The sequence below is a fragment of the Hemiscyllium ocellatum genome, chromosome 5 (assembly GCF_020745735.1).
Source record: "Hemiscyllium ocellatum isolate sHemOce1 chromosome 5, sHemOce1.pat.X.cur, whole genome shotgun sequence".
Lineage (NCBI taxonomy): Eukaryota > Metazoa > Chordata > Chondrichthyes > Orectolobiformes > Hemiscylliidae > Hemiscyllium > Hemiscyllium ocellatum.
This window is the reverse complement of record NC_083405.1, coordinates 76,067,252-76,083,371: the sequence shown is the minus strand read 5'-3', so window position 1 is coordinate 76,083,371 and position 16,120 is coordinate 76,067,252. Positions and strand designations below refer to the sequence as shown.

The 16,120-nt window shown below is 41.5% G+C and overlaps 1 protein-coding gene across 1 annotated transcript in view; it reads left to right on the top strand.

Annotated features, from left to right (window-relative positions):
- Positions 1-16,120, top strand: part of LOC132816077 (E3 ubiquitin-protein ligase HECW1-like) — a 356,118-nt gene that overhangs the window by 140,570 nt on the left and 199,428 nt on the right. Inside the window, exon 8 of the mRNA XM_060825506.1 lies at positions 3,722-5,101. Within this exon, the coding sequence (XP_060681489.1) occupies positions 3,722-5,101 (1,380 nt within the window). The remainder of the gene's footprint in view (positions 1-3,721; positions 5,102-16,120) is intronic.

Sequence of the window (16,120 nt, the reverse complement as noted above, 5' to 3'; positions counted from 1 at the left end):
TTCTCATAGGCATCAATGACATAGGTAGGAAGAGAGATGGGGATTTAAGGCAGAAATTTAGGGAGCCAGGATCGAAGCTTAGAGCTAGGACATGCAGAGTTGTTGTCTCTGGTTTGTTGCTTGTGCCACATGCTAGTGAGGCAAGGAATAGAGAGAGAGAGGAGTTGAACACATGGCTTCAGGGATGGTGCAGGAGGGAGTGTTTTGAATTCGTGAATAATTAGGGCTCTTTCTGGGGTAGGTGGGACCTCTACAAGCAGGATAGTCTTCATCTGAACCAGAGGGGTACCAATATCCTGGGGGGAGGATTTCGCTAAGACTATTGGGGTGGGTTTAAACTAATCCAGCAGGGGGAGGGGAACCAAAATCGTAGTTCGAGTATAGAAAAGATTGAGAGTAGGAAGGTCCGAAATCAAGTTTCAGGGACGCAAGATGGCACCGGCAAGCAAGAAGTTGGTTTGAAGTGTGTCTACTTCAACGCCAGGAGCATCCGGAATAAGGTGGGTGAACTTGCAGCATGGGTTGGTACCTGGGACTTCAATGTTGTGGCCATTTTGGAGACATGGATAGAGCAGGGACAGGAATGGCTGTTGCAGGTTCCAGGATTTAGATGTTTCAGTAAGAACAGAAAAGATGGTAAAAGAGGGGGAGGTGTGGCATTGTTGGTCAAGGACAGCATTAGAGTTGCAGAAAAGATGTTTGGGGACTCGTCAACTGAGGTAGTATGGGCTGAGGTTAGAAACAGGAAAGGAGAGGTCACCCTGTTTGGAGTTTTCTATAGGCCTCTGAATAGTTCCAGAGATGTCGAGGAAAGGATAGCAAAGATGATTCTCGATAGCAGTGAGAGAGACAGGGTAGTTGTCATGGGAGGACTTCAACTTTCCTAATATTGACTGGGAACACTATAGATGGGTCAGTTTTTGTCCAGTGTGTGCAGGAGGGCTTCCTGACACAGTATGTAGACAGGCCAACAAGGGGCAAAGCCACATTAGATTTGGTACTGGGTAATGAGCCCAGCCAGATGTTAGAATTGGAAGTAGGTGAGCACTTTGGTGATAGTGATCACAATTCTGTTATGTTTACTTTAGTGATAGAAAGGGATGGGTGTATACCACTGGGCAAGAGTTTCAGCTGGGGAAAAGGCAATTACGATGCGATTAGGCAAGATTTAGGAAGCATAGGATGGCGAAGGAAACTGCAGGGGATGGGCACATTAGAAATGTGGAGCTTATTCAAGGAAAAGCTCCTGTGTATCCTCGATAAGTATGTACCTGTTAGGCAGAGAGGAAGTTGTAGAGCTTGGGAGCCGTTGTTTACGAAGGAAGTGGAATCTCTGGTCAAGAGGAAGAAGAAGGTTTATGTTGGGGTGAGATGTGAAGGCTCAGTTATGGCGCTTGAGGGGTAACAAGGTAGCCAGCAGAAGAGCCAGGAGGAGACATGAGAAGTTGTTGGCAGATAACATCAGGGTAAACCCTAAGGTTTTCTATAGGTATTTAAGGAATAAAAGTATGACAAGAGTAAGATTAGGGCCAATCAAAGATAGTAGTGGGAGGCTGTTCGTGGAGTCAGAATAGACAGGGGAAGCACTAAATGAATATTTTTTGACAGTATTCACTCTAGAAAATGACAATGTTGCCAAGGAGAATACGGAGATACAGGCTACTAGACTAGGTGGGATTGAGGTTCACAAGGAAGAGGTATTAGAAATCCTGCACAGTGTGAAAATGGATAAGTCCCCTGGGCTGAATGGGATTTATCCTAGGATCCTCTGGGAAGCCAGGGAGGAGATTGCTGAGCCTTTGGCATTGATGTTTAAATGTCATTGCCTACAGGAATAGTGCCAATAGACTGGAGGATAGCAAATGTGGTTCCTTTGTTCAAGAAGGGGAGTAGAGACAACCCTGGTAATTATAGACCAGTGAGCCTTACTTCAGTTGTTGGTAAAGTGTTAGAAAATGTTATAAGAGTATAATCATCTAGAAAGAATAATTTGTTTAGGGACAGTCAGCACGGTTTTGTGAAGGGTAGGTCATGCCTCACAAACCTTATTGAGTTCTTTGAGAAGGTGACCAAACAGGTAGATGAGAGTAAACCGGTTGATGGGGTGTATGTGGATTTCAGCAGGGCATTCGATAAGGTTCCCCACAGTAGGCTATTGTACAAAATGCAGAGGAATGGGATTGTGGGAGATATAGCAGTTTGGATCAGTAATTGGCTTGCTGAAAGAAGATAGAGGGTGGTGGTTGATGGGAAATGTTCATCCTGGAGTCCAGTTACTAGTGGTGTACTGCGAGGGTTGGTGTTGGGTCCACTGCTGTTCATCATTTTTATAAATGACCTGGATGAGGGCGTAGAAGGGTGGGTTAATAAATAAGACGACACTAAGGTCAGTGGAGTTGTGGATAGTGATGAAGAATGTTGTAGGTTACAGAGAGACATAGATAAGCTGCAGAGCTGGGCAGAGAGATGGCAAATGGAGTTTAATGCGGACAGGTATGAGGTGATTCACTTTGGTCAGAGTAACTGGAATGCAAAGTATTGGGCCAATGGTAGGATTCTTGATAGTGTAGATGAGCAGAGAGATCTCGGTGCCCATGTACACAGATTCTTGAAAGTTGCCACCCAGGTTGACCAGGTTGTTAAGAAGGCATACAGTGTTTTAGTTTTTATTAATAGAGGGATCGAGTTCTGGAACCATGAGGTTATGCTGCAGCTGTACAAAGCTCTTGTGTGGCCGCGCTTGGAGTATTGTGTACAGTTCTGGTCACCGCATTATAAAAAGGATGTGGAAGCTTTGGAAAGGGTGCAGAGGAGATTTACTAGGATATTGCCTGGTATGGAGGGAAGGTCTTATGAGGAAAGGCTGAGGGACTTGATGCTGTTTTTCTTCATGAGAAGAAATTGAGAGATGACTTAATAGAGACATATAAGATAATCAGAGGGTTAGATAGGGTGGACAGGGAGACCCTTTTTCCAAGAATGGTGACGGCGAGCACAAGGGGGCATAGGTTTAAATTGAGGGGTGGTAGATATAGGACAAATGTCAGAGGTAGTTTCTTTACTCCGAGAGTAGTAAGGGTATGGAATGCTTTGCCTGCAACGGTAGTAGATTCGCCAACTTTAAGTGCATTTAAGTCGTCATTGGACAAACATATGGACGAACATGGAATAGTGTAGGTTAGATGGGCTTCAGATTGGTATGACAGGTCGATGCAACATCGAGGGCTGAAGGGCTTGTACTGCGCTGTAATGTTCTATGTTCTATTAACTCTTTTTTTTCCACAGATGTTGTCAGACCCACTGAGTGTATTCAATAATTTCTGTTGATAATAAATTTAACAGTTCTGTTCCTTCAGGCCCTACAAAAATGTTTTCGCAAAATACCCAGAGCCTTTTCCTGAGTGGCCACTATGTCCTATGCACTTGTACCAGAAAATCATTAAAAAAGTGTGCAACCATTGCTTAGAAAGTGATGTCTCAGGCTGGCCTGGATGCAATGAGTTGATTGAGATTTTCAACAACTGATGACCTGTTTGTCAGACAGATAATATATGACTTGCAGATGAAAATCACTATTAGGATTAACCTTTCCTTTTTTATGGATACTGAGTGACCTGTTGTGCATTTCCAGCATTTGTTGTGTTTTAATAAGATATGCCACTACAGTATATAGGTTTGTTATGAAGATGCATCCATTTGCTCATTTTTCTATCTCTTGTAGATGATGATGATGTTTCCGTCAGTAATGACACAGTACCAGTTGAACAGCAGGAGAATCAATTGGTGGGGGACTTAACAAAGCAGGTTTGCTCTGAGTCTCAGACTGCTGCTACAACAAACCTGGCTGTAGAAGAGGCTGAGCAATTGAATGGAAGTAAAAGTAAGGTGAATGGCAAAGATTTAAAGGATCAAGACAACAGTACGAAGAATGTGAATTCACCAGTCAGTGAATTAGAGCAAGCCATTGAAAATGCGAATGGAGTCGATGAGCCTGACCAAGAGAATCTTTTCCCAGCAGATACTTTGGACCTTGTGGAGCCCACATCCAAAGTATCTCCGCCTACCTTTACTGATTTGTCCCAACATCAAGCTGACTCTGTTTTAGATGGTGGTTGTGAGACAGAAAGAGTGGAAGGTAACACTGTCACTCAAGGAGAAGATGCGTGTTCTGGCCAGTCAGTCCTTGATGTTGAAACTGTTGCTGAAGATGTCGATCCCACTGAAGGAAATGAGACTGGTGTTGTTAACAATGAAGCTTCACCTGAGCAGGAAGACAGCACATTGATATTGAGGAGAACAGTCCGGAGGAAGATTAGACCATTCTCGCTGCCAGTATCTGAACTGGAATCGGTGATAGCCTCAGCTTGTGGTTCAGGTGAACCAGAAACCCCTCGGACACACTACATCACTCTGCACCGTCTGCTCCATAGCTTGCCTTCTGCTCAGCTTGATGGTGGGGATGCACAGGAAGAGATCAACAACAAATTTGCATCCTTGCCACCACTGGCGAAAGATCCTGAGGATAAAAATGCACCTAATGAAACAGATACAACTGAATCTGAAATAATTTGTGCCACAAGTGAGCCGAACCATGTCGGGCGAAGGATGTTGCCCCGTAGTGCATCAGTTGAACATCTTTCTGAGTTAGATCAGATACTGGAGAAAAATCAACAGAGAAATCAAAGCGAGATGGAGACAATTGCTACACAGCAGGTCAATAATGAGTGGGACATGTGTAATACACCATGTTGTAGAGCGTCCTGTTACAGCACCTCTTGTTACAGCACCTCCTGTTACAGCACTTCCTGCCAAAGTACTTCCTGCTATGAAGGTACAAATCACTTCTCCTCAAGCCATACGAGGTTCTCCTCAATTGACAGTGCACGGTTGTCTGAAAGTACAGTTTTCTCTTCACAAGAAGAGGAGGAGGATGAGAACAGTGCGTTTGAGTCTGTGCCAGGTTCAGGACATAGTCCTGAGTACTATGGGAGGGAACAAGCAGACAGCGTCATTCATTGGCCAAGGGAGCCTGGAGCACAAGCATTGGAAAGGACGACAGGAAATGAAAGTCCAGCTGCAGGACAGGGAGACAACATTGAAGGTTAGAGTCAAATGTGCAATATACATACACTGAATAATAATCCATATTCCCAAACTATTTTTAGGTTATGTTAACCACTTAAGGAGTGGTTTATACTTGTGTGTAATTGAACAAAAATATACTTCATTTCTCAGTCATTTCCACTTTGCCTTATCAGTAATGCAGGTTTATAAAAAAAATTCTTAAGGTGTAAAGGCTACGTTTAATATGTTGTGGAGTAAATAACCTGTAACTCAGTTACTGAGTCATTAGAAGTACAGCTGCTGGTTATTGTTGGTCAATGGCAGGTCGCTCCAAAAAACCCTACAATAAAGTGATTTTTTTACTAGTGCACAGGGTAAAAGTCGCAGGAATAGTGAAAGAAGAGCTGACGCCAGTGACATTAGTTCCAAGAGGCCCCTGTGACCTCCCCAAAGACCACCTCAACTCAATATAATCCATAGTTCTCAAGTTTGGCACTCTTATGTTAGAACCGCAAATGCCATTAAACAGCGATTTTTTTTTAAAGAAAGCATTTGCATCATTTTAACCCCTGTACAAGAGGAAAGTTGTTCTTTTATGAAGGAGTCCAGAAATAGATAACAACAAAGTGCAATTCCTACACTGTTGAAATACATCAGGCAACCAATAAGGCAGTCCTAGCTTAGAGCTGTCAAGCTACTGTACCTTAAATACATCATCTACTTAAATGTATCATCTTTTTTGGTGAGTAGCGATGGTGCACTGTAATAACCACTGGGTAAAGTAATTACGGTTTCAGTATTCATTGAAGAATGCTGGTTGCTTCTGGAATATCAACAGTTAAAATTTGAGTGAACTCAACAGTTAAAATTTAAGGAAAATGCTGCAGACTGGGGATGAGCCAAGGAACAAAAAAAATTATTTTTAAGATTAAGATTTCTCCTTCAACATCCATTCCAAGCAGGTATTGTACAACTGGAGCATAGCTCAGGCTCACTGGCACAACATATTGGGGTGTTTCAGTTGCGCTTTGGGTTGAGTGACAACATTTTCCATCTCTGGTTTCTGAGGTTGTCAGTGATTTTATGTGTAATTATTTGAAATAAATAAATCCAATTCAGGTACACTGAGGGACCATCCCTTTCAAACTCGCAGTCTGACAACAAATTAATTCTAGCACTTCGGTGCTCTAAAAATTAGACCAAATCCACAGACAGTGCAGGTCAGAGTATGTGCTATCTTTAATCTGCACGCACTTTCCCTTGAATGTATTGTGATATAGCCATCAATTATATGGTGCACCACATCCTATGACCCAAGAATGCATATCTTGTCCTATATATGCATTAACATTGTTAAAAAAGCACATCTGTGTTCCATTCATAGTGTGTTGGTGAATGAGTTATATAGATGGATTCTTGATAAGCCGGAGGATTAAATTTCGGGGGGGCAATGTGGAAAAATTAGATCAGCCTTGTTATTATTGAATGGGATGGAGCAGGCTCAAGAGACCATGTGACCTACTTTCGCTCCTAATTTGGATATTCATACGAATCTACTCATTACAGAGCTTCATATTCTTCAGTACATTGTTATGTACATCAACAAGCATGTGCATTGACACATTGGGAGATACTTGATCCCAACAAAACCTTTTTAAAATCGATCAGTTATCATAACTAAGAGGTTGACAACATAGTTCCTGTGCAGGTGCACTTGTGAGAATCCAGGTTGGCTTCATCTAAGGTTGGTCAATTACATATTTTGATGGTAATGTCACTGTATAGACAATGAGTTTGAACTGAATAGAGGCAAACAGTCTTGCTGTGAATCACAAAGCACTCAGGTATCAGAAAGTTATCTTATTCTCCCTTCTAAAATGTTTCCTATATCGGAAACAAAACATAGCACGTTTTGATGATTGTAATCATGTGCCCTGTTTTGGGTAATGCATGAGTTGCCACGTGCCTTGCTTGTGTTTGAGCATTGGTACCACATGGGGGATGGGCTTGAAAGAAACAAATGCAATCTTCACGCTGGAGTGCTTGGATGCTGAAAATCTGATTTATGGCATGGTAGAATTGGAGTCTGTTTGGCCCATTGTATCTTTGTCAGCTTCCTACAAGAGCAATTTAATTAGTCCCAAATCCCCTTGCTCAATCGCTGTTGCTTGCAAGTCTCTTTTCCTTCAGGCAATTGTTCAATTCTGTTTTCAAAGCCTGACTGAATCTAACTCCACCACATTCTCAAGCAGTTCATTCCAGACTCTCACCATTTGCTTTTTCTCAGGTTGTCATTGCTTTTGTCATCACTTTATATTCATGGTTTTCAATCCTATGACAAATGAGAATAGGTTTACTCTTCTCAACCCTTTATGGTTGTGAGCACTTTTCTCAGATCTCTTCTAATGTTCCCTTCTCTAAGGAGAACAGCCCCAGCTTCTTCAATCTATCCATATAATAAAAAGGTTTCATGACTTGACCTATTCTTATCAATATATTCTGACTCTTACTAAAGCTTTCACATCCTTCCAAACATGTGATCCTCAAAATTAGACACACAACTCCAGTTGACACCAGAAGTTTATACATGTTGTTCATAACTTCCTTGTTTTTGAATACCGAGGCCCTGATTATTGCTCCAATGTCAGGAATGCAGAGATCGAATATTTCCCCTCCACAAACCTGGCCTGGCAGAAAGACTCTCAGAAGGTATTTTTTGTTTCTGTACAGAAGGGCTCCTTGGAGGTGGGCCAGATAAACACTGTACAAGAATAGAGGCTGCTGACTGCTAATGTGGACTGAATATAATGCTGACCTCTGTGTATCGGCAGTGTACTGCAGTTCAACTAAAAAAAGATACAAAAAGCACCACTAACTCCTCACACTCCTTCCCGCATCACAGCCACTACATGCACCATGTCACACCTATGTTCCCTCATACCTCTTATGTCAGCCAAAGCCCCTCTACCACTGCTATGGCCCCTCATACCACTATACATATAATTCTTAATTAATGCCTTATATCTGTCTTCATAAAAGAGTGGAACAATGCAAATACTGTAATTAAGGAGGAAGAATGTGACCTATTGATGTGATAATCATGGGGGGAGAAATATTAGTGGGATTCAAATAGTTTTTGGTAGTCGTAACTTAAATATTTATTTTTAAAAAATACATATTTTGTCAAAGCTTTTTATCTAACATTCATCAGGACAATTCACAAAAAGAAATATTCAATAGAAAAGCCAACACTTATACTGTGTGAGAGAAGATAGCTGCTTATTGATTGACCAGTGGACTCTATTTTTGAAAAGTGTTTCCATGGAGAATGCAGCAATTAATGATGATTGATTGTTACATATATTAATGCAAAGGACTATGTTCTTTGGTGGCAGAAGCAACATGTACACATACTGTGTTGTTTCAAAGTAACAAAATAGGTGATAGTCATTTGCTGGTTCTTTTCTCAGGCACTATCCTGATCAATCAGAGTCAACTTGTCTTCATTAAGATTAAGCAAAGCCTGGAAGTTATGTGTCAATCACCACGAGATGATGCATTCTCCATGGCAAAGCTTCTACCAATCACAGTCCACTTGACAACCAATCAGCACTCTCCTCTCATGCAATAATGGTATTCTTATGAATCGACCTGATGAATGCAAAGCAAAATGCATTGACAAATGTGTACTTTTTTCAACAATTAATGGGACTAGCATCTTTGAAAGTGGATAAATTACAAGGCCAGATGAAATGTAATTTAACTTGGTCAAGAAGCCAGGGAAGAAAAATGGAAGGCATAATCATAATTTTCTAACCCAGACTGTATACAGATGTGTTGTCAGACAATTGGAGGAGTGTTAAAGTTTTATGTTCGTTTAAAAAGGGAGCAAGAGATAGCCTAAATAATTACAAGCCAGTTCGTCTAATTTCAATATTGAGTAAGTTATTCAAAACCATTCTGAGAGACAGGATAAACTGACACTAACACAGAGTAATCAAGAATAGTTAGAATTGATTAGTTAAAGGGAGATAGATTTAGATTAGACTAGAACTTGATTGCATTTTTTGAATAAGTAATAAGGAGCATTGATGACAGTAATGGAGTTGATGTGGTCTACACGGATTTTAACAAGGCTTATGTTGACATTCCACATGGTAGACTGGTTATATAAAAAAGAAACATTTATTGGAGCCAGGAGAATGGAGGTAAATCAATACAAAATGAGCTCAGAAGCAGGACAAATAGGGTCTTGTTGACACGTTAGACACAAAAGCAGCATTCAAGAAGTAGCTGAATGAATGCATGAATAGGAAGCCTTTAGAGGGATGCAGATCCTGTAAGTGAAGACAGTTTTAGTCTGAAAGGGTAAAATGTGTCAGTGCAGGCTTGGAGGGCTGAAGGGTCTGTTCTTGTGCTACACTGTTCTTTGTTTTTTTTATTTTGTTAAAACTGGAAGATTGTTTATAGGAGGGTTCGGCAGGACTCAATACTAGGTCCCTGCTTTTTGTGCTACACATTAATGATTTGGACAAAGCAATTTGCAGGTGATACAAAAATTGGCCATGTAGTTAACAATGGGAACAATAGCTATAAACTACAGGAGGGTATCAATGGATTGGTTGGGTAAACAGAGAAGTAACAAATGGAATTCAATCTACAACACATTTGGGGAGATCAAACAAAGCAAAAGATTACAGTATAAATGGATATACTGATTGGTGCACAGCAAATAAGGGACCAAGTGAATGAGCAAATGTGTGTCTACTGATCCCTAAAGATAGCAGAACAGATGGAAAGAAGTGGTTAAAAAGGCACATGGAATCCTTTCCTTCATTAGCTATAGTATAGAATATAAGAGCAGATAGGTTTTCTGGAACAGTGTAAGTCAATTCCTAGACCACAACTTGAGTGCTGTGTGCCGTTCTGGTCACTTCATTACAGAAATGATGTAATTGTATTAGAGCCAGCGCTAAGGCGGAGGTTATGAGAATGCTGTCTGAACTACAAAAAGCTAGCTATGAGGAAAGATTAGGATAAATTAGGATTGTTTTTCTTGGAGCAGAAGTGGCTGAGTGGATTGAGAGGGACTTAGATAAAGTCTATTTGCCTTAGCAGAGGGGCCAATGACTAGGAGACATACATTTAAAGGGTTTAGAAGAAAGATTGAAGAGAGATGAAGAAAAGTTAGTTTAACCCCAGAGGGTGGTAGGGATCTGTAACTCTCTGCTTGAAAAGGTAGTACTGTCACAAACCATAGATCCAGTTAACACATTTCTGGATGTGCACCTCAAGTGTTGCAACCTGCAGAGCTATGGTCCAAATGCTAGGAAGTGGGATTAGGGAAGGTGGCTTGTTTTGTTTAGTGAGCACAGACACAAAGGGCCAAGTGTTCTTTCTCTGTGCTATAAACATTCTATGATTCTAGCACCCTGAGTCTTTGTACCTTCCAACTTTGATAGCCCCTATGCTAAATCATGTCAGCTGTCAACTACCCTTTGTCAACCATTTTTCATGCATCTCACCTAGTATCCAATATAGACAAATCTCAGGTACTGTGCTGGCATGAAATAAGTTATTGATGAAGTCACTACTTTAAAAAATATTCTTATTGATTAAAAAACATTGAGATTATTTCAACTAATCCTTTATGAAAATAAATACATTTAACTTCGTTTGAGAATTTTGACATTTCTTTGACAGCTTTGACAGTTTCAGTAGGTGTTTATATTCTGCAGACTCATTAATGCCTATGTTTTGCAATCTCAAGGGACACCTAACATCCTCCAGACTTTCTCTCTCCCAGCCAAATGTGTCCTGGCACCACATATCCAGGTACTTCATATTTCCAAGTGAGTACCGATGGCTATGCAAATAAATTCAGTGGAACTCTGAGCTGGTGTGCTCTGTGTGCTCAAGGTTCCAGACAATGGGGATACCAAAGTCAAATTTAAATAGAAAAAGCACAAGACTTCCAATACATGGGAACTCCATGTGCACGGTGGCACAGTGGTTAGCACTGCTGCCTCACAGCGCCTGAGACCCGGGTTCAATTCCCGACTCAGGCGACTGACTGTGTGGAGTTTGCACGTTCTCCCCGTGTCTGCGTGGGTTTCCTCCGGGTGCTCCGGTTTCCTCCCACAGTCCAAAGATGTGCGGATCAGGTGAATTGGCCATGCTAAATTGCCCGTAGTGTTAGGTAAGGGGTAAATGTAGGGGTATGGGTGGGTTGCGCTTCGGCAGGTCGGTGTGGACTTGTTGGGCCAAAGGGCCTGTTTCCACACTGTAAGTCTAATCTAATCTGTAAGTCTAATCTAAAAAAAACTAGAGACATTCACTCTTAAAGAAAAATGTGAACAAATGACTTTATTTACAAACTCAAGGATTATCCCTTCTTAATCGCTTCCACAACCGTAGGTTACAACGATCTTTCATGATTTATGCTCATTCATCCTGAAGCATCTTTTGTTTTACAGTTCTTTTAGAGTTGTATCCTTTAGTTCGTATTGCTTTTACTCATTCTTTTGTAATCTATAACCATCTTCCTTGTAGTTTACAATGTTCCCAAGTTTGGCATTCTCTCTGGTGTAAACTATGGTAATACCAAAGATGCCTAGATTTATGAAAGAGCATTAATAAGGCGTTGATAAATATAAGGAGCTCTGGTCCACAAAGGACATAGCTTTCTTACAGTCATAGAGTCATCATCGCTCCAACTTGTCCATGCTGACTAGATGTCCTAACCTAATCTAGTCCCACTTGCTAGCACTTCATCCATATCCCTCCAAACTCTTCCTATTCATATACCCATCCAGATGCCTTTTAAATGCTGTAATTGTACCAGCCTCCACCACCTCCTCTGCTCACTCATTCCATACACACACCACCCTCTGTGTGAAAAAGTTGCCCATTAGGTCTCTTTTATATCTTTCCCCTCTAACCCTAAACCTATGATCTCTAGTTCTGGACTCCCCCACAGCAGGGAAAAGACCTTGTCTGTTTATCCTATCCATGCCCCTCATGAATTATGAACCTCAATACTATCACCCCTCAGCCTTCAACAGTACAAGGAAAACAGCTCCAGCCTATTCAGCCTCTCCCTAAGCTCAAATCCTCCAATCCTGGCAACAACTTTTCTGTGAACCCAGCACACATTCTTGTGGCACAGCACTGGTCTCAGGCCTCCAGTCTGAAAAACAACCCTCCACCACCACCATCTGGCACCTTTGAGCTAGTTCTCTCTCCAAGTGGCTAGCTCTCCCTGTATTTAGGTGAGCACTTCGGGGACAGTGACCACAACTCGGTGACTTTTACTTTAGTGATGGAGAGGGATAATCATGTGCCACAGGGCAAGAGCTATAGCTGGGGGCAGGGAAATTATGATGCAGTGAGGCATGACTTAGGATGTGTGGATTGGAAAAACAGGCTTCAAGAGAAGAACACTAATGAGATGTGGGGAGTGTTCAAGGAGCAGCTACTGCGTGTCCTCGATAGGTATGTACCAGTCAGGCATGGTGTAAAGGGCCTTGTGAGGCAGCCGTGGTTTAGTAAGGAATTGGAGTCCCTTGTGAAAGGGAAGAAGGCGGCATATGTAAAGATGAGGCGTGAAGGTTCAGTAGGGGCGATTGAGAGTTATAAGGTAGCCAGGAAGGAGCTAAAGAGGGAGCTAAGAAAAGCGAGAAGGGGACATGAAAAGTCTTTAGCTGGTAGGATTAGGGAAAACCCAAAGGCTTTCTATAGGTATGTCAAGAATAAAAGGATGACTAGGGTAGGTATCGGTCCTGTCAAGGATAGTAGTGGGAAGTTGTGTGTGGAGGCGGAGGAGATTGGAGAGACATTAAATCAGTACTTTTCATCAGTATTCACTCAGGAACAGGACACTGTTGCTGATGTGAATATGGAATCACAAATAATTAGAATGGATGCCCTGGAAATATGCAGGGAAGAGGTTTTGGGAATATTGGAAAGGATGAATATAGATAAGTCTCCTGGGCCTGATGGCATTTACCCCAGGATCCTATGGGAAGCTAGGGAGGAGATAGCAGAGCCATTGGCCTGGATTTTTATGTCGTCGTTGTCAACAGGAATAGTACCAGAGGACTGGAGGATAGCGAATGTGGTCCCATTGTTCAAGAAAGGGAGTAGGGATAGCCCTAGCAACTATAGGCCAGTGAGTCTGACTTCAGTGGTGGGCAAAGTCTTAGAGAGAATGGTAAGGGATAAGATTTATGAACATCTGGGTAGGAATAACGTGATCAGGGATAGCCAGCATGGTTTTGTGAAGGGCAGGTCGTGCCTCACAAACCTTATTGAGTTCTTTGAGAAGGTGACCAAGGAAGTGGATGAGGGTAAAGCAGTAAATGTTGTGTATATGGATTTTAGTAAGGCGTTCGATAAGGTTCCCCATGGTAGGCTAATGCTAAAACTTCGGAGGTATGGCATTGAGGATACATTAGAGGTTTGGATTAGGAATTGGCTGGCTGGAAGGAGACAGAGGGTAGTAGTTGATGGATTATGTTCATCTTGGAGCGCAGTTACTAGCGGTGTACCACAAGGATCTGTTTTGGGACCATTGCTTTTTGTTATCTTTATAAATGATCTAGAGGAAGGACTTGAAAGCTGGGTAAGCAAGTTTGCGGATGACACAAAAGTCGGTGGAGTTGTGGATAGTGAGGAAGGAAGTGGTAGGTTACAGCGGGATATAGATAAGTTGCAGAGCTGGGCGGAAATGTGGCAAATGGAATTCAATGTAGCTAAGTGCGAAGTCGTTCACTTTGGTAGGAATAACAAGATGATGGATTACTGGGCTAATGGTAGGCTACTTGGTAGTGTGGATGAGCAGAGGGATCTTGGTGTCCATGTACACAGATCTCTGAAAGTTGCCACCCAGGTAAATAGTGCTGTGAGGAAGGCATATGGTGTACTGGGCTTTATTGGCAGAGGAATTGAGTTCCGGAGTCCTGAGGTCATGTTGCAGTTGTATAGGACTCTGGTGCGGCCTCATCTGGAGTATTGTGTGCAGTTTTGGTCGCCATACTATAGGAAGGATGTGGAAGCTTTAGAACGAGTGCAGAGGAGGTTTACCAGGATGTTGCCTGGAATGGTAGGAAAATCTTATGAGGAAAGGCTGAGGCACTTGGGGCTGTTCTCATTGGAGAAGAGAAGGTTTAGGGGAGATCTGATAGAAGTGTATAAGATGATTAGGGGTTTAGATAGGGTAGATACTAAGAACCTTTTACCGCTAATGGAGTCAGGTGTTACTAGGGGACATAGCTTTAAATTAAGGGGTGGTAGGTATAGGACAGATGTTAGGGGTAGATTCTTCACACAGCGGGTTGTGAGTTCATGGAATGCCCTGCCCGTATCAGTGGTGAACTCTCCTTCTTTATGGTCATTTAAGCGGGCATTGGATAGGCATTTGGAAGTTATTGGGCTAGTATAGGTTAGGTAGGATTCGGTCGGCGCAACATCGAGGGCCGAAGGGCCTGTACTGCGCTGTATCCTTCTATGTTCTATGTTCTATTCCATGAAATTTAACCTTGCTAACCAGTCTCCCATGAGGAACCTTGTCGAACGCCTTATTGAAGTCCATATAGATCACATCGACCACTCTGCCCTCATCAATCCTTTCTGTTACTGTTTCAAAAACCTCAATCAAGTCCATGAGCCATGATTTCCCATGCGCAAAGCCATGGTTAACTATCCCTAATCAGTCCTTGCCTTTCCAAATACATACACATCCTGTCCCTCAGGATTCCCTCCAACAACTTGCCCACTATCGATGTCAGGCTCACTGGTCTGTAGTTCCCTGGCTTTTCCTTACCTTCTTCATAACAGAGAGACAATCACAGCTTGAGGGTAACACTTCACAGCACAGGGTAAGATTAGGAGTCAGAACAGACAATGCAGGGATTGAACCTGAACTGTTAGCTTTATTCTGCATTGTATTTTAGTCGTGTAGACAACTGAGATAAAAGAGCCCCTGTCTAGGCAAATTGACTATTGAATAAAATTAGAGAAAGTGAAAACAATTAAGTATTTTATTTAAATATTAGGAAGAAATAATACTGCGATGGAATAGTTGTTTCCAGCAACTAAGTGATTTGAATATTCTTCCTGTTCATACTTGGCTGGGGTTGCAACTTCATCCCTGAAACTTTCTGCAAATATTCCTCATTCACCACATTGTGGAGCATCTGAAATGCATGATACGAAGAAAGGCCTCTGCTGCTACGGTTATATCTCAAAACTTACATGTAACATAACACATTAAATCATTAGTTTTTCACACCTCAATGTGACCTGTTAACAAGCATATTTTCAGGCAGAGTTAAGGCCTCCTTACTTTTGTTATTAACCTTTCTACAAGTTTCCCTTTGTTCAGCATTTAATGATGGTCTCAAAACAAAGATTTTTTTAAAAATTGTTTGTCTTATAATATATTATTCCAATACAATAAAGACATTCAAATGCAAGAAAAATAAAACTGTAGTCTTGCATAGTTAATAACTACAACTTAGCAAAGCTGTAATACTGAAAAATATTAAAATAAGGGGATTATATTTTATAGTTCAATAAATACCAGAAGTTCTTGAATACACTTGACTGCAATAAAGAAGGAATAAATGAGAATGTTATTAATGACTTGATGCTTCTTCCTTTTGCTTGCAACAATACTAGCTGCCAGGTGATTTGTAAACCTAGAGCAGTTTATTTTGAAGAACAGTAATTCCAACCAAAGCTTGGTTTTGGTTAGTTTCATTAATCCTTTCAAACTAAGTTCCTCTTAAATCTGCCTAATCCAATATTTCTGATAATGAATTATCAGAGTAACCCCTCAGAGTAACCCCTCTGATATAGATACTAGTCAGCATGATTAGTGTCATGAAATTCGACCTAACATCGTATTACATTTTCCATAAATCAAATTTAACTTACTCCCTATCTTATTAATATTGAGATTGGGATTAAATTTAACAGAGGTTACAGAAGCTTGAAAATAGGAACACAAGAACTCAGAATAGGAGTAGGCATTTCAGCTCCTCAAGCCTGCTCT